The sequence below is a fragment of the Phasianus colchicus genome, chromosome Z (assembly GCF_987193195.1).
Source record: "Phasianus colchicus chromosome Z, bPhaCol1.hap1.1, whole genome shotgun sequence".
In the NCBI taxonomy this organism is placed as follows: domain Eukaryota; kingdom Metazoa; phylum Chordata; class Aves; order Galliformes; family Phasianidae; genus Phasianus; species Phasianus colchicus.
Genome location: NC_143476.1, coordinates 1,326,561 through 1,345,703, shown reverse-complemented (window position 1 = coordinate 1,345,703; position 19,143 = coordinate 1,326,561). Strand labels below are relative to the sequence as shown.

At 47.7% G+C, this 19,143-nt stretch overlaps 1 protein-coding gene across 7 annotated transcripts in view; it reads right to left on the bottom strand.

Moving 5' to 3' along the window:
* The window catches only part of LOC149912161 (rho GTPase-activating protein 32-like), a 90,696-nt gene that overhangs the window by 13,354 nt on the left and 58,199 nt on the right, over positions 1 to 19,143 (bottom strand). Inside the window, exons 18-19 of one of the 7 annotated variants that reach the window (XM_090131261.1) lie at positions 18,848 to 18,993; positions 18,163 to 18,664 (exon numbers count right to left, since the gene is read on the bottom strand). The exons of the other annotated variants lie outside the window; for them this stretch is intronic. Of the exons in view, the coding sequence (XP_089987387.1) occupies positions 18,237 to 18,664; positions 18,848 to 18,993 (574 nt within the window). The 3' untranslated portion in view covers positions 18,163 to 18,236. Of the gene's footprint in view, positions 1 to 18,162; positions 18,665 to 18,847; positions 18,994 to 19,143 lie in introns of those variants that run through there. 7 annotated transcript variants of the gene reach the window in all.

Below are 19,143 nucleotides of genomic sequence, written 5' to 3'. Positions count from 1 at the left end.
TCTGGAAGAGCTGCTTGCAATAAATACCTTGTAAGGTGAATGAGCTTGATAGAAGTAGGGTGTGAAAGAGATGGATTTGCTGTTTCCCTGAAGGTGCAGGAGTATTGCTGTGCCTACAGTCAGTAAACAAGGCAGAAATCACTGTGTTCCTCAGAATGAAAAGGAATAAAAATCTTTTTGGGAGTGACAGCACGCCTGAATGAAGCATAAATCTAAACATTTAAAATAAGGGCTAGTGTCAAAGGGACTTGCAGTATTTCTCGAGAAGAAATATTTGATGCTTCTTTAGGAAAGTCATCATAACAAAAGTGTCCTGATGTCTTTGCTGAGGATTTCCTTGGTTCCAGCCTGAAGGTGTGCGCAGGCATGAGCAGGCAGTGCTGAGCTGCAGGTGAGTGCCTGTGTCCCACAGCAGGAAACCCGTGGATGTCTTCAGGGGTTTGAAATGGGCAGAGCTGTGAAACCTGCAGGCTTTCACTGAAATTGTCCCCTGCTTTATTTTGTAATCTTAGTTTCACCAATGCTTTCCAATATAACTTTCGTATGAGTGCAGATACATGGGATAGGATTTAAAGTTTTTATGGTGCTGCTGTATAGTTTTCTGTGGTCATCATAAGCCAATAAAAAAAATAAATGGTAATCAGGCAATCTATTAACAACCTGTGGCACGTGTAAAACAATGAAATTCCTTGCAGGAAGACAATATTGCCATATAATAATGTGGCTATCCAAAACTGTTAATTATACTTGATGAGCTGGAGATAAACCTGAAATGCAGGACTTTGATCTTAGCCAAGAATAATAAAAGTTATTATCGTTCTTAAATTGGCAGCTGCTATCAAAAGCCTGTGTCTTATTTCCCTTTTAGTAACACTGGCTAAATCAGAGAAAGTGATAAAAGAATTTCATGATTGCAGCTTAGGGATTCTTTCCCACTTGAACAGAAGTAATCTATGTCCAAAAATGTCTGTAAATACTTTTTCTATCTTATTTTGCCAGATGTATTGATATTTGAGATGAATGGCAAAAACATTTTGCGTACATAGATAAGCAATGCAAATTCGCTGGATTGTTTTAGAGAAAAAAGCTCTGGTTATCAGATCGTTTCCATGCAGAAATAAGATTTACATAAAAATTCTCATTATTATTATTCATGCATGAATAAGTTCAAAAAAGAGACGTGGGGGATGTTGTTTCAATTCCGTCTGATTGTAGGAAGGACTGTCAGGATGGAAAGGCTAGTGTCTGCCATGGGCAAAGAAAAACTTCTGGTTTTCATGTTCCCTTTGTCTATGAGTACAAGAGGCCATGAGGAGAGTGTGCCCTAAACTTGGACCCTTTTTGACCATTGCAGCAGAGATGGAGAAGTGTTCAACCTTCTAGAAGGACTTCAGGACAAAGATATGTAATGAAAATAAGTCCAGGCTGGCTGTCCTTGTGGGCATCAGCTGCTGGCATCTGCATTGCTGCTGCCATGAGAATGGCACAGCAGGTAAAAGATTGCTTTTCCTTGTGTGACACAGGAGCTCTTGACTTGAAAGCTAGAGGGATGCAATAGAAAGAGCTGCAACCTCTGCCAGACATGGCAAAGGTGAGTGGGATGTTGTTTCAATTAGTGCTGATGTCAGGAAGGACTGTAAGGATGGAAAGGCTGGTGTTTGTCATGGGCAGGGAAACACATCTGGTTTTCATTTTCTCTTTGTGTGCCAGAAAAAGAGCAGAGTGTTCCTGCTAGTTCTAACTCTCCTGCCCTCTTCTGCTGAGTGGGAGAAATGTTCCAGCTTCTAGAAGGACATCAGGACAAAGATATGTAATGAAAATAAGTCCAGGCTGCCTCTCCTTGTGGTCATCAGCTGCTGGCAACTGCATTGCTTCTGCCATGAGCATGGCAAAGCAGGTAAAAGATTGCTTTTCCTTGTGTGACACAGGAGCTCTTGACTTGAAGGCTAGAGGGATGCAATAGAAAGAGCTGCAACCTCTGTCAGACATGGCAAAGGTGAGTGGGATGTTGTTTCTGTTGCTGCTGAAGTCAGGAAGGACTCTAAGGATGGAAAGGCTGGTGTTTGCCATGGGCAGGGAAAAACATCTGGTTTTCATTTTCTCTTTCTCTTTGAGTGCCAGATAAACAGGGGAGAGTATGCCTGCAACTTGGACCCATCCTGCCCTCTGCTGCTCAGAGGGAGAAATGTTCCAGCTTCTAGAAGGACATCCGGACAAATATATGTAATGAAAATAAGTCCAGGCTGGCTGTCCTTGTGGGCATCAGCTGCTGGCATCTGCATTGCTGCTGCCATGAGCATGGCACAGCAGGTAAAAGATAGCTTTTCCCTGTGTGACACAGGAGCTCTTGACTTCAAAGAAAGAAGGATGTAATAGAAAGAGCTGCAACCTCTGCGAGACATGGCAAAGGTGAGTGGGATGTTGTTTCAGTTGCTGCTGATGTCAGGAGGACTGTAAGGATGCAAAGTCTGGTGTTTGCCATGGGCAGGGAAACACATCTGGTTTTCATTTTCTCTTTGTGTGGCAGAAAAAGAGGAGAGTGTGCCTGCAACTTCTAACTCTCCTGCCCTCTGCTGCTCAGAGGGAGAAATGTTCCAGCTTCTAGAAGGACATCAGGACAAAGATATGTAATGAAAATAAGTCCAGGCTGGCTGTCCTTGTGGGCATCAGCTGCTGGAAACTGCATTGCTTATGCCATGAGCATGGCAAAGCAGGTAAAAGATTGCTTTTCCTTGTGTGACACAGGAGCTCTTGACTTGAAAGCTAGAGGGATGCAATAGAAAGAGCTGCAACCTCTGTCAGACATGGCAAAGGTGAGTGGGATGTTGTTTCAGTTGCTGCTGATGTCAGGAAGACTGTAAGGATGGAAAGGCTGGTGTTTGCCATGGGCAGGGAAACACATCTGGTTTTCATTTCCTCTTTCTCTTTTTGTGCCAGATAAACAGGGGAGAGTGTGCCCTCACCTTGGACCCCTCCTGCCCTCTGCTGCTCGGAGGGAGAAATGTTCCAGCTTCTAGAAGGACATCAGGACAAAGATATGTAATGAAAATAAGTCCAGGCTGGCTGTCCTTGTGGGCATCAGCTGCTGGCATCTGCATTGCTGCTGCCATGAGCATGGCAAAGCAGGTAAAAGATTGCTTTTCCTTGTGTGACACAGGAGCTCTTGACTTGAAAGCTAGAGGGATGCAATAGAAAGAGCTGCAACCTCAGCCAGACATGGCAAAGGTGAGTGGGATGTGGTTTCAATTAGTGCTGATTTCAGGAAGGACTGTAAGGATGGAAAGGCTGGTGTTTGCCATGGGCTGGGAAACACATCTGGTTTTCATTTTCTCTTTGTGTGCCAGAAAAAGAGCAGAGTGTGCCCTCACCTTGGACCCATCCTGCCCTCTGCTGCTCAGAGGGAGAAATGTTCCAGCTTCTAGAAGGACATCAGGACAAATATATGTAATGAAAATAAGTCTAGGCTGGCTGTCCTTGTGGGCATCAGCTGCTGGCATCTGCATTGCTGCTGCCATGAGCATGGCACAGCAGGTAAAAGATTGCTTTTCCTTGTGTGACACAGGAGCTCTTGACTTGAAAGCTAGAGGGATGCAATAGAAAGAGCTGCAACCTCTGCCAGACATGGCAAAGGTGAGTGGGATGTTGTTTCAGTTGCTGCTGATGTCAGGAAGGACTGTAAGGATGGAAAGGCTGGTGTTTGCCATGGGCAGGGAAACACATCTGGTTTTCATTTTCGCTTTCTCTTTGAGTGCCAGATAAACAGGGGAGAGTATGCCTGCAACTTGGACCCATCCTGCCCTCTGCTGCTCAGAGGGAGAAATGTTCCAGCTTCTAGAAGGACATCCGGACAAATATATGTAATGAAAATAAGTCCAGGCTGGCTGTCCTTGTGGGCATCAGCTGCTGGCATCTGCATTGCTGCTGCCATGAGCATGGCACAGCAGGTAAAAGATTGCTTTTCCCTGTGTGACACAGGAGCTCTTGACTTCAAAGCAAGAAGGATGTAATAGAAAGAGCTGCAACCTCTGCCAGACATGGCAAAGGTGAGTGGGATGTTGTTTCCATTGCTGCTGATTTCAGGAAGGACTGTAAGGATGGAAAGGCTGGTGTTTGCCATGGGCAGGGAAACACATCTGGTTTTCATTTTCTCTTTGTGTGGCAGAAAAAGAGCAGAGTGTTCCTGCTAGTTCTAACTCTCCTGCCCTCTTCTGCTGAGGTGGGAGAAATGTTCCAGCTTCTAGAAGGACATCAGGACAAAGATATGTAATGAAAATAAGTCCAGGCTGCCTCTCCTTGTGGTCATCAGCTGCTGGCAACTGCATTGCTTCTGCAATGAGCATGGCAAAGCAGGTAAAAGATTGCTTTTCCTTGTGTGACACAGGAGCTCTTGACTTGAAAGCTAGAGGGATGCAATAGAAAGAGCTGCAACCTGTGCCAGACATGGTAAAGGTGAGTGGGATGTTGTTTCAATTAGTGCTGAAGTCAGGAAGGACTGTAAGGATGGAAAGGCTGGTGTTTGCCATGGGCTGGGAAAAACATCTGGTTTTCATTTTCTCTTTCTCTTTGAGTGCCAGATAAACAGGGGAGAGTATGCCTGCAACTTGGACCCATCCTGCCCTCTGCTGCTCAGAGGGAGAAATGTTCCAGCTTCTAGAAGGACATCAGGACAAAGATATGTAATGAAAATAAGTCCAGGCTGGCTGTCCTTGTGGGCATCAGCTGCTGGCATCTGCATTGCTGCTGCCATGAGCATGGCACAGCAGGTAAAAGATAGCTTTTCCCTGTGTGACAAAGGAGCTCTTGACTTCAAAGCAAGAAGGATGTAATAGAAAGAGCTGCAACTTCTGCCAGACATGGCAAAGGTGAGTGGGATGTTGTTTCCATTGCTGCTGATTTCAGGAAGGACTGTAAGGATGGAAAGGCTGGTGTTTGCCATGGGCAGGGAAACACATCTGGTTTTCATTTTCTCTTTGTGTGGCAGAAAAAGAGGAGAGTGTGCCTGCAACTTCTAACTCTCCTGCCCTCTGCTGATCAGAGTAAGAAATGTTCCAGCTTCTAGAAGGACATCAGGACAAAGATATGTAATGAAAATAAGTCCAGGCTGGCTGTCCTTGTGGGCATCAGCTGCTGGCATCTGCATTGCTTATGCCATGAGCATGGCAAAGCAGGTAAAAGATTGCTTTTCCTTGTGTGACACAGGAGCTCTTGACTTGAAAGCTAGAGGGATGCAATAGAAAGAGCTGCAACCTCTGCCAGACATGGCAAAGGTGAGTGGGATGTTGTTTCAATTAGTGCTGAAGTCAGGAAGACTGTAAGGATGGAAAGGCTGGTGTTTGCCATGGGCAGGGAAACACATCTGGTTTTCATTTTCTCTTTGTGTGCCAGAAAAAGAGCAGAGTGTGCCCTCACCTTGGACCCATCCTGCCCTCTTCTGCTGAGAGGGAGAAATGTTCCAGCTTCTAGAAGGACATCAGGACAAAGATACGTAATGAAAAAAAGTCCAGGCTGGCTGTCCTTGTGGGCATCAGCTGCTGCCATCTGCATTGCTGCTGCCATGAGCATGGCACAGCAGGTAAAAGGTTGCTTTTCCTTGTGTGACACAGGATCTGTTAACTTGAAAGAAAGAAGGATGCAATAGAAAGAGCTGCAACCTCTGCCAGACATGGCAAAGGTGAGTGTGATGTTGTTTCAATTAGTGCTGATGTCAGGAGGACTGTAAGGATGGAAAGGCTGGTGTTTGCCATGGGCTGGGAAACACATCTGGTTTTCATTTTCTCTTTCTCTTTTTGTGACAGATAAACAGGGGAGAGCGTGCCCTGACCTTGGACCCCTCCTGCCCTTTGCTGCTCAGAGGGAGAAATGTTCCAGCTTCTAGAAGGACATCAGGACAAAGATATGTAATGAAAATAAGTCCAGGCTGGCTGTCCTTGTGGGCATCAGCTGCTGGCATCTGCATTGCTGCTGCCATGAGCATGGCACAGCAGGTAAAAGATTGCTTTTCCTTGTGTGACACAGGAGCTCTTGACTTGAAAGCTAGAGGGATGCAATAGAAAGAGCTGCAACCTCTGCCAGACATGGCAAAGGTGAGTGGGATGTTGTTTCAGTTGCTGCTGATGTCAGGAAGGACTGTAAGGATGGAAAGGCTGGTGTTTGCCATGGGCAGGGAAACACATCTGGTTTTCATTTTCTCTTTGTGTGCCAGAAAAAGAGCAGAGTGTTCCTGCTAGTTCTAACTCTCCTGCCCTCTTCTGCTGAGGTGGGAGAAATGTTCCAGCTTCTAGAAGGACATCAGGACAAATATATGTAATGAAAATAAGTCCAGGCTGCCTCTCCTTGTGGTCATCAGCTGCTGGCAACTGCATTGCTTCTGCCATGAGCATGGCAAAGCAGGTAAAAGATTGCTTTTCCTTGTGTGACACAGGAGCTCTTGACTTGAAAGCTAGAGGGATGCAATAGAAAGAGCTGCAACCTCTGCCAGACATGGCAAAGGTGAGTGGGATGTTGTTTCAGTTGCTGCTGAAGTCAGGAAGGACTCTAAGGATGGAAAGGCTGGTGTTTGCCATGGGCAGGGAAAAACATCTGGTTTTCATTTTCTCTTTCTCTTTGAGTGCCAGATAAACAGGGGAGAGTATGCCTGCAACTTGGACCCATCCTGCCCTCTGCTGCTCAGAGGGAGAAATGTTCCAGCTTCTAGAAGGACATCAGGACAAAGATATGTAATGAAAATAAGTCCAGGCTGGCTGTCCTTGTGGGCATCAGCTGCTGGCATCTGCATTGCTGCTGCCATGAGCATGGCACAGCAGGTAAAAGATAGCTTTTCCCTGTGTGACACATGAGCTCTTGACTTCAAAGCAAGAAGGATGTAATAGAAAGAGCTGCAACCTCTGCCAGACATGGCAAAGGTGAGTGGGATGTTGTTTCAGTTGCTGCTGATGTCAGGAGGACTGTAAGGATGCAAAGTCTGGTGTTTGCCATGGGCAGGGAAACACATCTGGTTTTCATTTTCTCTTTGTGTGGCAGAAAAAGAGGAGAGTGTGCCTGCAACTTCTATCTCTCCTGTCCTCTGCTGCTCAGAGGGAGAAATGTTCCAGCTTCTAGAAGGACATCAGGACAAAGATATGTAATGAAAATAAGTCCAGGCTGGCTGTCCTTGTGGGCATCAGCTGCTGGAAACTGCATTGCTTATGCCATGAGCATGGCAAAGCAGGTAAAAGATTGCTTTTCCTTGTGTGACACAGGAGCTCTTGACTTGAAAGCTAGAGGGATGCAATAGAAAGAGCTGCAACCTCTGCCAGACATGGCAAAGGTGAGTGGGATGTTGTTTCAATTAGTGCTGAAGTCAGGAGGACTGTAAGGATGGAAAGGCTGGTGTTTGCCATGGGCTGGGAAACACATCGGGTTTTCATTTTCTCTCTGTGTGGCAGAAAAAGAGAAGAGTGTGCCCGCAACTTCTAACTCTCCTGCCCTCTGCTGATCAGAGGGAGAAATGTTCCAGCTTCTAGAAGGACATCAGGACAAAGATACGTAATGAAAATAAGTCCAGGCTGGCTGTCCTTGTGGGCATCAGCTGCTGGCATCTGCATTGCTGCTGCCATGAGCATGGCACAGCAGGTAAAAGATTGCTTTTCCTTGTGTGACACAGGAGCTCTTGACTTGAAAGCTAGAGGGATGCAATAGAAAGAGCTGCAACCTCATCCAGACATGGCAAAGGTGAGTGGGATGTTGTTTCCATTGCTGCTGATTTCAAGAAGGACTGTAAGGATGGAAAGGCTGGTGTTTGCCATGGGCTGGGAAACACATCTGGTTTTCATTTTCTCTTTGTGTGCCAGAAAAAGCGCAGAGTGTGCCCTCACCTTGGACCCATCCTGCCCTCTTCTGCTGAGATGGAGAACTGTCCCAGCTACTAGAAGGACATTAGGACAGAGATATGTAATGAAAATAAGTCCAGGCTGGCTGTCCTTGTGGCCATCCGCTGCTGGCATCTGCATTGCTGCTGCCATGAGCATGGCAAAGCAGGTAAAAGATTGCTTTTCCTTGTGTGACACAGGAGCTCTTGACTTGAAAGCTAGAGGGATGCAATAGAAAGAGCTGCAACCTCAGCCAGACATGGCAAAGGTGAGTGGGATGTTGTTTCCATTGCTGCTGATTTCAGGAAGGACTGTAAGGATGGAAAGGCTCGTGTTTGCCATGGGCTGGGAAACACATCTGGTTTTCATTTTCTCTTTGTGTGCCAGAAAAAGAGCAGAGTGTGCCCTCACCTTGGACCCATCCTGCCCTCTGCTGCTCAGAGGGAGAAATGTTCCAGCTTCTAGAAGGACAGCAGGACAAAGATATGTAATGAAAATAAGTCCAGGCTGGCTGTCCTTGTGGGCATCAGCTGCTGCCATCTGCATTGCTGCTGCCATGAGCATGGCACAGCAGGTAAAAGATTGCTTTTCCTTGTGTGACACAGGAGCTCTTGACTTGAAAGCTAGAGGGATGCAATAGAAAGAGCTGCAACCTCAGCCAGACATGGCAAAGGTGAGTGGGATGTTGTTTCAATTAGTGCTGATTTCAGGAAGGACTGTAAGGATGTAAAGGCTGGTGTTTGCCATGGGCAGGGAAACACATCTGGTTTTCATTTTCTCTTTGTGTGCCAGAAAAAGAGCAGAGTGTGCCCTCACCTTGGAAACATCCTGCCCTCTGCTGCTCAGAGGGAGAAATGTTCCAGCTTCTAGAAGGACATCAGGACAAATATATGTAATGAAAATAAGTCCAGGCTGGCTGTCCTTGTGGGCATCAGCTGCTGGCATCTGCATTGCTGCTGCCATGAGCATGGCACAGCAGGTAAAAGATAGCTTTTCCCTGTGTGACACAGGAGCTCTTGACTTCAAAGCAAGAAGGATGTAATAGAAAGAGCTGCAACCTCTGCCAGACATGGCAAAGGTGAGTGGGATGTTGTTTCAGTTGCTGCTGATGTCAGGAAGGACTGTAAGGATGGAAAGGCTGGTTTTTGCCATGGGCAGGGAAACACATCTGGTTTTCATTTTCTCTTTGTGTGCCAGAAAAAGAGGAGAGTGTTCCTGCTAGTTCTAACTCTCCTGCCCTCTTCTGCTGAGAGGGAGAAATGTTCCAGCTTCTAGAAGGACATCAGAACAAAGATTTGTAATGAAAATAAGTCCAGGCTGCCTCTCCTTGTGGTCATCAGCTGCTGGCAACTGCATTGCTTCTGCAATGAGCATGGCAAAGCAGGTAAAAGATTGCTTTTCCTTGTGTGACACAGGAGCTCTTGACTTGAAAGCTAGAGGGATGCAATAGAAAGAGCTGCAACCTCTGCCAGACATGGCAAAGGTGAGTGGGATGTTGTTTCAATTAGTGCTGAAGTCAGGAAGGACTGTAAGGATGGAAAGGCTGGTGTTTGCCATGGGCAGGGAAACACATCTGGTTTTCATTTTCTCTTTGTGTGGCAGAAAAAGAGGAGAGTGTGCCTGCAACTTCTAACTCTCCTGCCCTCTGTTGATCAGAGTAAGAAATGTTCCAGCTTCTAGAAGGACATCAGGACAAAGATATGTAATGAAAATAAGTCCAGGCTGGCTGTCCTTGTGGGCATCAGCTGCTGGCATCTGCATTGCTGCTGCCATGAGCATGGCACAGCAGGTAAAAGATAGCTTTTCCCTGTGTGACACAGGAGCTCTTGACTTCAAAGCAAGAAGGATGTAATAGAAAGAGCTGCAACCTCTGCCAGACATGGCAAAGGTGAGTGGGATGTTGTTTCAGTTGCTGCTGATGTCAGGAAGGACTGTAAGGATGGAAAGGCTGGTGTTTGCCATGGGCAGGGAAACACATCTGGTTTTCATTTTCTCTTTGTGTGCCAGAAAAAGAGCAGAGTGTGCCCTCACCTTGGACCCATCCTGCCCTCTTCTGCTGAGATGGAGAAATGTTCCAGCTTCTAGAAGGACATCAGGACAAAGATACGTAATGAAAATAAGTCCAGGCTGGCTGTCCTTGTGGGCATCAGCTGCTGGCATCTGCATTGCTGCTGCCATGAGCATGGCAAAGCAGGTAAAAGATTGCTTTTCCTTGTGTGACACAGGAGCTCTTGACTTGAAAGCTAGAGGGATGCAATAGAAAGAGCTGCAACCTCTGCCAGACATGGCAAAGGTGAGTGGGATGTTGTTTCAATTAGTGCTGATGTCAGGAGGACTGTAAGGATGGAAAGGCTGGTGTTTGCCATGGGCTGGGAAACACATCTGGTTTTCATTTTCTCTTTCTCTTTTTGTTCCAGATAAACAGGGGAGAGCGTGCCCTCACCTTGGACCCCTCGTGCCCTTTGCTGCTCAGAGGGAGAAATGTTCCAGCTTCTAGAAGACATCAGGACAAAGATATGTAATGAAAATAAGTCCAGGCTGGCTGTTCTTGTGGGCATCCGCTGCTGGCATCTCCATTGCTGCTGCCATGAGCATGGCAAAGCAGGTAAAAGGTTGCTTTTCCTTGTGTGACACAGGAGCTCTTGACTTGAAAGCTAGAGGGATGCAATAGAAAGTGCTTCAACCTCTGCCAGACATGGCAAAGGTGAGTGGGATGTTGTTTCAGTTGCTGCTGATGTCAGGAGGACTGTAAGGATGGAAAGGCTGGTGTTTGCCATGGGCAGGGAAACACATCTGATTTTCATTTTCTCTTTGTGTGGCAGAAAAAAAAGCAGAGTGTGCCCTCACCTTGGACCCATCCTGCCCTCTTCTGCTGAGATGGAGAAATGTTCCAGCTTCTAGAAGGACATCAGGACAAAGATATGTAATGAAAATAAGTCCAGGCTGGCTTTCCTTGTGGGCATCAGCTGCTGGCATCTGCATTGCTGCTGCCATGAGCATGGCAAAGCAGGTAAAAGGTTGCTTTTCTTGTGTGACACAGGAGCTCTTGACTTGAAAGCTAGAGGGATGCAATAGAAAGAGCTGCAACCTCTGTCAGACATGGCAAAGGTGAGTGGGATGTTGTTTCAATTAGTGCTGATGGCAGGAGGACTGTAAGGATGGAAAGGCTGGTGTTTGCCATGGGCAGGGAAACACATCTGGTTTTCATTTTCTCTTTCTGTGGCAGAAAAAGAGAAGAGTGTGCCTGCAACTTCTAACTCTCCTGCCCTCTGCTGATCAGAGGGAGAAATGTTCCAGCTTCTAGAAGGACATCAGGACAAAGATACGTAATGAAAATAAGTCCAGGCTGGCTGTCCTTGTGGGCATCAGCTGCTGGCAACTGCATTGCTGCTGCCATGAGCATGGCACAGCAGGTAAAAGATTGCTTTTCCTTGTGTGACACAGGAGCTCTTGACTTGAAAGCTAGAGGGATGCAATAGAAAGAGCTGCAACCTCAGCCAGACATGGCAAAGGTGAGTGGGATGTTGTTTCAATTAGTGCTGAAGTCAGGAAGACTGTAAGGATGGAAAGGCTGGTGTTTGCCATGGGCTGGGAAACACATCTGGTTTTCATTTTCTCTTTCTCTTTTTGTGCCAGATAAACAGGGGAGAGTGTGCCCTCACCTTGGACCCCTCCTACCCTTTGCTGCTCAGTGGGAGAAATGTTCCAGCTTCTAGAAGGACATCAGGACAAAGATATGTAATGAAAATAAGTCCAGGCTGGCTGTCCTTGTGGGCATCAGCTGCTGGCATCTGCATTGCTGCTGCCAAGAGCATGGCACTGCAGGTAAAAGATTGCTTTTCCTTGTGTGACACAGGAGTTCTTGACTTGACAGCTAGAGGGATGCAATAGAAAGAGCTGCAACCTCAGCCAGACATGGCAAAGGTGAGTGGGATGTTGTTTCAGTTGCTGCTGATTTCAGGAAGGACTGTAAGGATGGAAAGGCTGGTGTTTGCCATGGGCAGGGAAACACATCTGGTTTTCATTTCCTCTTTGTGTGGCAGAAAAAGAGAAGAGTGTGCCTGCAACATCTAACTCTCCTGCCCTCTGCTGATCAGAGGGAGAAATGTTCCAGCTTCTAGAAGGACATCAGGACAAAGATACGTAATGAAAATAAGTCCAGGCTGGCTGTCCTTGTGGGCTTCAGCTGCTGGCAACTGCATTGCTGCTGCCATGAGCATGGCACAGCAGGTAAAAGATTGCTTTTCCTTGTGTGACACAGGAGCTCTTGACTTGAAAGCTAGAGGGATGCAATAGAAAGAGCTGCAACCTCTGCCAGACATGGCAAAGGTGAGTGGGATGTTGTTTCAATTATTGCTGAAGTCAGGAAGGACTGTAAGGATGGAAAGGCTGGTGTTTGCCATGGGCAGGGAAACACATCTGGTTTTCATTTTCTCTTTCTCTTTGAGTGCCAGATAAACAGGGGAGAGTGTGCCCTCACCTTGGACCCATCCTGCCCTCTTCTGCTGAGATGGAGAAATGTTCCAGCTTCTAGAAGGACATCAGGACAAAGATACGTAATGAAAATAAGTCCAGGCTGGCTGTCCTTGTGGGCATCAGCTGCTGGCATCTGCATTGCTGGGCCATGAGCATGGCAAAGCAGGTAAAAGGTTGCTTTTCCTTGTGTGACACAGGAGCTCTTGACTTGAAAGCTAGAGAAATGCAATAGAAAGAGCTGCAACCTCAGCCAGACATGGCAAAGGTGAGTGGGATGTTGTTTCAAGTAGTGCTGATGTCAGGAAGTACTGTAAGGATGGAAAGGCTGGCGTTTGCCATGGGCTGGGAAACACATCTGGTTTTCATTTTCCCTTTGTGTGCCACAAAAAGGAGTAGAGTGTGCCCTCACCTTGGACCCATCCTGCCCTCTGCTGATCAGAGGGAGAAATGTTCCAGCTTCTAGAAGACATCAGGACAAAGATATGTAATGAAAATAAGTCCAGGCTGAATGTCCTTGTGGGCATCCGCTGCTGGCATCTCCATTGCTGCTGCCATGAGCATGGCAAAGCAGGTAAAAGATTGCTTTTCCTTGTGTGACACAGGAGCTCTTTACTTGAAAGCTAGAGGGATGCAATAGAAAGTGCTTCAACCTCTGCCAGACATGGCAAAGGTGAGTGGGATGTTGTTTCAGTTGCTGCTGATGTCAGGAAGGACTGTAAGGATGGAAAGGCTGGTGTTTGCCATGGGCAGGGAAACACATCTGGTTTTCATTTCCTCTTTCTCTTTTTGTGCCAGATAAACAGGGGAGACTGTGCCCTCACCTTGGACCCCTCTTGCCCTCTGCTGCTCAGAGGGAGAAATGTTCCAGCTTCTAGAAGGACATCAGGACAAAGATATGTAATGAAAATAAGTCCAGGCTGTCTGTCCTTGTGGGCATCAGGTGCTGGAAACTGCATTGCTTATGCCATGAGCATGGCAAAGCAGGTAAAAGATTGCTTTTCCTTGTGTGACACAGGAGCTCTTGACTTGAAAGCTAGAGGGATGCAATAGAAAGAGCTGCAACCTCTGCCAGACATGGCAAAGGTGAGTGGGATGTTGTTTCAATTAGTGCTGAAGTCAGGAAGACTGTAAGGATGGAAAGGCTGGTGTTTGCCATGGGCTGGGAAACACATCTGGTTTTCATTTTCTCTTTCTCTTTGAGTTCCAGATAAACAGGGGAGAGTGTGCCCTCACCTTGGTCCCCTCCTGCCCTCTGCTGATCAGAGGGAGAAATGTTCCAGCTTGTAGAAGGACATCAGGACAAAGATAAGTCCAGGCTGGCTGTCCTTGTGGGCATCAGCTGCTGGCATCTGCATTGGTGTTGCCATGAGCATGGCACAGGAGGTAAGGGATTGCTTTTCCTTGTGGGACAGCTGTTAAGCCATTCTGATTCACCCTTTGCATCCACAGCATACAGTTTTTTCCCACACTGCTGTTTCTATCCAGCAATGTGCATATGTGCAGTGCTACAGAGGTTGGTGGCCCTGCCTGTGGCAGGGGGTTGGAGATTCCTGATCCTTGAGGTCCCTTCCAACCCGGGCCATTCTGTGTGTGTGTGTGTGACTGGCTAAACACCAATTGTTGCTAGCTCAGCAGGTATACTGCTAATTATTGAACGCCTGACAGCTGCTTATCAACACTTGGCCACTATTTCTGGACACCTGCTCATCCCTGAAGAGAGAGAAGTTTGGAAGGAGGACAGAGGGGAGTCTCTTGATGCCTGCCTGTTGCATCCCAACCTGCCCACAGAGTGAGTCAATTCGGCCTTGTGTGGAGGCCCTGGCTTCTTTGGAGTCTGTTTTTCTTTTGCTGAGCTTCTCCTATCCAAACAGAATGGCCTTACAACATGCTTTCTGGTCCTTAATGCTATACCCATGCAGTTTGTAACTATTACAGTTCTGTAAGTGAGAATTGATCACATGATTGAACAACTGTATTTCTAAAATATGTTATGAAATAACTTCTTTTTACTAATACTAATAAAGTCTTTCTACTTTTTCAAACTGTTTCTAAGGGCAAATTACAAAACACATCGTGCTGTACTGCTTCAGAGCAATCCCACATTTGATAGCCAGTGCAGAAACAACATTCCATCCTACAGCATTAGCTAGTTCAGAGGTACCAGACGTGTATCTGGATGTGGCTGTTGTGCATAACTGGGGCTGAGGGATCAGAAATGACAGTTCCACTCTTGGAGACCACAGAACTAAAATGGAAAGATAAAATAGCTGCAGGGCAATTGTTCTCTGTGCCTGAAGCAGGGACTGATTTATGGGGGAGAGATTTTACAGTTAAATGAGGATTACAGCTGCAAGTCTGTGAAACAGATATCAGGGGTCAATGAATGTGTTAACAGCTGTGATGAAGAAGAAATGAATCCAAAGGTGTGGGCAGGGGAAGGAAATCGGGGTGGACTCACAATTTTCCCTTACAAATAACTGCCCAAGGAGGGAGTGGAGCTGTGAAACAGCAACAATATCCCATAGCCTTAGAAGGGAGAGTGGGTCTAAAAGCTGTAACACAGACAGTGCTTAAGGATGGTCTTCTGGAACCTTGTCTGTGGCCTTATAACACCCCAATCCTGTCGGCACGGAAGGCAGACGGCACGTATCGGCTGGTGCAAGATGTAAGGAAATGACTGAACCCGTTCTCAAAAGACAGCCTGTGGTTCCTAACCCCTATACCCTAATGAGTCAGATCCCACACGGACAGCAGTGGTTTGGTGTGAGAGACCTCACAGATGCTTTCCGGACAGCCTTTGGACTCAGAGAGAAATGGCTGCGTTTGTATGAGGACACATTGTAATCCTATCATGATTCGTGATGATACTGTAGATACTGGAACTCCTGCTAATCCTTGTCTTGGCAGCATTTGAAGCAAGCAACTGGTGCTGCTGTCATGCAGAAAGCTCCCTTCCAACCACTCAGCAAGCATTTGGATGAGACAGCTTCCTGCTGGGAGCCCTCCGACATCACTGCTGCCACCTCCAGAACCATACCTGCAGATGCTTCAGAGCTCTTCAGCATGGACTTCCTTCCTCCCATCAGCAGCTGCTCCTGCACTGACCTTCATTCACACTGGGATACCATCTGCTTCCAGCAGGAGCTGACCTGCGAGACAGAGAAAGGAAACGTGGGATGAGCACCAATGCAGAAGCACAAGGCTGTGTCACCACCACGTCTTGCAGCCTTGGGAAGTCAGCTGCAACTGCAGCCTTGGTCAGAATTACAACGGGCACCGTAAATTAAGTGAGACCTCTGAAGTTGTTGCCATGATCAGAAATAGACGCTGAAATCGCTCACATAACTGTCGGTGGTTCCCTCCAAATTCTTTTGCTTTGGGGAACAGATGGACTCGGAATGGAAGGACACGAGAAAAATGACATCTGTTTGAGCTCAGCAGACTTGAGAGGTGGGCCTGGGTGAACCTCATGAGGTTCAGCACAGCCAAGTGCAAGGTTTGGCATTTGGGCCGGAGGAATCCCAGGCATTCTTTTGTCATCGTGGTGGTTTCCAATAGACCCCAACAATGAGACATCAGGTCGCCGTGTGGGCTCCTGGGTGACACTGCCATTTCCCAGCCATTGCAGCCTAGGGGCAAATAAAGTAAAATACTTCAGAAAGATCTCACACTGATTGCATATTTTACTGTTCTTTTACACAAAACAGAAGGAGAGGGCAGCAGATGCATACAGCTGCATCAACACCCAGGCTGCTAAAGGAATGGAAAGACAGAAACATCAAATATCAATGCCTTATTCTAATGCAAGGAGGGAAGCTTCTATCAATGTTACTTTTTATCATTTAAAATGAGCAGTTGGCACTCTTAAAGGAAAATCCTAGGCCCCAGGTTCTGGCAGTGTGGCAATCTGGACTCAGCTGTGACTGATCCAAACAGTCTGTTCCAGATTTTAACATCCCTTCTATGCATTCACAAGTTTTCTCTCTTGACTTCCCCTTACAGCCGTTAGATGCCAGCAAAACATCCCACAAACACTCCTTACCTCTGTGCACACAGGCACCCATCCAACCAGAGCCATCAGTCATTCCCAGCCATGCGCTCTTCCTCCAATCATGGTCAGCATCACACGGCCGTCACGCAGCTCACTTGACTCAGTTTTTCTCTTCTTTCTGGAGGTGTCCTTGCTTCTCAGCCTTACCTTCTCGTGATGTTTATCTCGCTCTGCAGCTCCTGCTCTGAATAGGCTTTCTTGGATTCCCGCATGACAGGCACAAAATGCAGCCACAGCCCCTGCCACCAAGGTCAGCTCTTCAGCACACATTACCTGAGGAGCACTTGGCAACTCCTGCAACCTGAGCAGTGCCAGGAAGACTGTTTCACTTCTGCTTCTCCTGCCTCAGAAATTCATTTTCCTACCTAGAAAATGGGAAAAGAAAAGAAAGACAAAAAATCCTGACATAAAGCAGACACAATTGATACTATGGAATTCTGGAAGGCAAGGGATTTGCCCTCTATGATGAGAAGTTGACTGCAAAGAACTAAGAAGAGCCATGAGCAGGTTGTGAACTTGTGGGTAAAATTAGGAAGTGCAGCAGTGCAGGGCTTCTGGAGGTGAGGGTCTGCTACAGCAGCCTGGAAAGAGAGCCTGTTGGTGGGAGCTGCTTACTGCAGCCAGCAGAAGCATCGCACTCACTGACTCTCATCCTGATGGGGGATTCCAGTCAGTCTGGGAAATCAGCATGGCTGGCTGCAAGCAATCTGACAGACTCCTGGAGTGCAGTGAGAATCACTCTGTGGTGCAGGCATTGGGCACAGCAAGCAGAAGGGAAGCATTGCTGGACATGGTGCACACCAGGGGTTACGACAGGAGGCGGTCAGGGCTGCAGTGACCATGCCCTCCTTGAGTTGGTGATCTCAAGGAATGCGGGCCTGGCAGGAAGCAAAGGCAGGAGCCTGAACTTCAGGAGAGCCAGCTGCAGGCTGTTCCAGGAATCCTTGGACGAGATCCTCTGGACAACTGTTTGTAGGGGCAAAGGGATGGAAAAGAGCTGGTCACTTTCTCAGAAAAAAACTTGCTCAGGTTGCAGGCTGAGCTGCAGGAGAGGAAGGGGAGGAGGTGCCAGCACGGCTCTGCACGATGCTCTGCCACACTGGGCAGCTTGATCATGGCTCAGCAGTGGGATCAGACGAGGAGAAGGGGAGAAGGAAATCAAGGATGGGAGGGAGCCATCAAACACAGTCGGTGAGTGTCCGTGCAGTCTTGCAGACCCAGAGATTCCCAGGTTGTTTCTGCTTTCATAGCATTTGTGTGCTGCAGGATGAGCAAAAGGTTCTGCTGCTTGATTCTTCTGCAGGAGCCACCTAAAAGGGAAATGGCCACTGAGCTGCAGACCAAGCAGTACTGCCTGACGTTGGCCAGGGGGAGATTCTCCTGCCGCAGTGTGCTGATGACAGGTCTGGTGATGATCTGCAGGACTAGCTTGTAGATGTGAGCCAGGAAAGGACATGGTGGGAGAGAGAGAGGTGTTAAAGAGCAGCAAAGGCATCAAAATGCATCAGAAAGCCCTGAAAATCATCACAAAGTCACAGCCAGGAAGCTTGGGAGTATCATGAGCAGCATCCAGGATGCGAGAGATTATTTGCTACCATGCCAAATGGTTGCAGAGCTCCCCCTGCAGACATCCCAAAGCCAGACAAAACAGGAACAAACCCGGAGCTGTGCTGCACGCACCCCACAGCCACAGCATTGCAAGCTGAGGTGCCTTGCTGTGTGCTGCATTCATCCCAATCTCTGTGAATGAAGGCTCAGAAGGCAGGCAAGGCGTTGGTTGAGCACGAGATTGCTTTTATTACTGTATAAAAGACAGGAGGGTGTGAGAGGTCCACGGTGAAGATGGGACTCATCCTGTCTTGTCATGGAGAGAGTGGCTCAGAGCTCTCAGTGCTGCTGTCCGGTGCCTGGGACTGGAGGCCTGATTGAAAGTCCTCCTGCAAGAGGCTCTGCTCCTCTTCACTGACACTGACCTGCTCCTGCATGGAGGTGCTGCTGTCGGGACACTCACACTGCTCTTGGGATGGGCTGCACTGCAGAGACACTGGGTGACAGACCACACTTGTGACTGTGGTGTCTGGGAGGCTCAGGTCAGCAACTTCAGCAGAGCCAGGTGTAATGAGAGCATGGACTTCGATGAGCTCCTTCTCTCCATTACTGATGTCAGATGGAAGGCTGCAGTTGGAACTGCAGCAATTTGTGCTTCCTAAGAGCTCTCCACTAATGGAAGCACACAGAGCATCCTCGCCACTGGCCCTGGATCTTATGGCTTGGCAAGGGCTCGATTCACCTAGAAAGGATACACAGGGGTTAGTGTCAAACTTTCACAAGCTGAATTACGACAGTGGTTCTTGATCAGGGGTGAAGATGTTAGGCAGGGGCTGGAATGCCAGAAGGAGATAGAAGTGCACTGCAAGCTTGAATTCTATGTTCCTGAAAAGCAGGGATTTGGAAGCTGCATTTGCACCCTTACCTGCCAGGACTACCATTGCTGTTTCTGAGGGCTGCCTGGCATTGCGCTGCAGTTGGCGTTTGCTGCCAGAGGATGGCTTTCTGAGCCTGAAGCAGCAACACCAACTGCTAGCTGGTGATTCCTCATTTTTGCAGGGTGGATTTTGCCTGGAGAGAGAAAACAGCCAATGCTGTGAGTTGTGCGTGGTGCAGGGTGAGGGAAAAGCTGTACTGAGCTCTTGGCAGCAGTTGCTTGTTCCTAGCACTGCCTGGTTTCTGCAGAAAAACAGAAAAACCCACCCAAACAATGATGCTAGG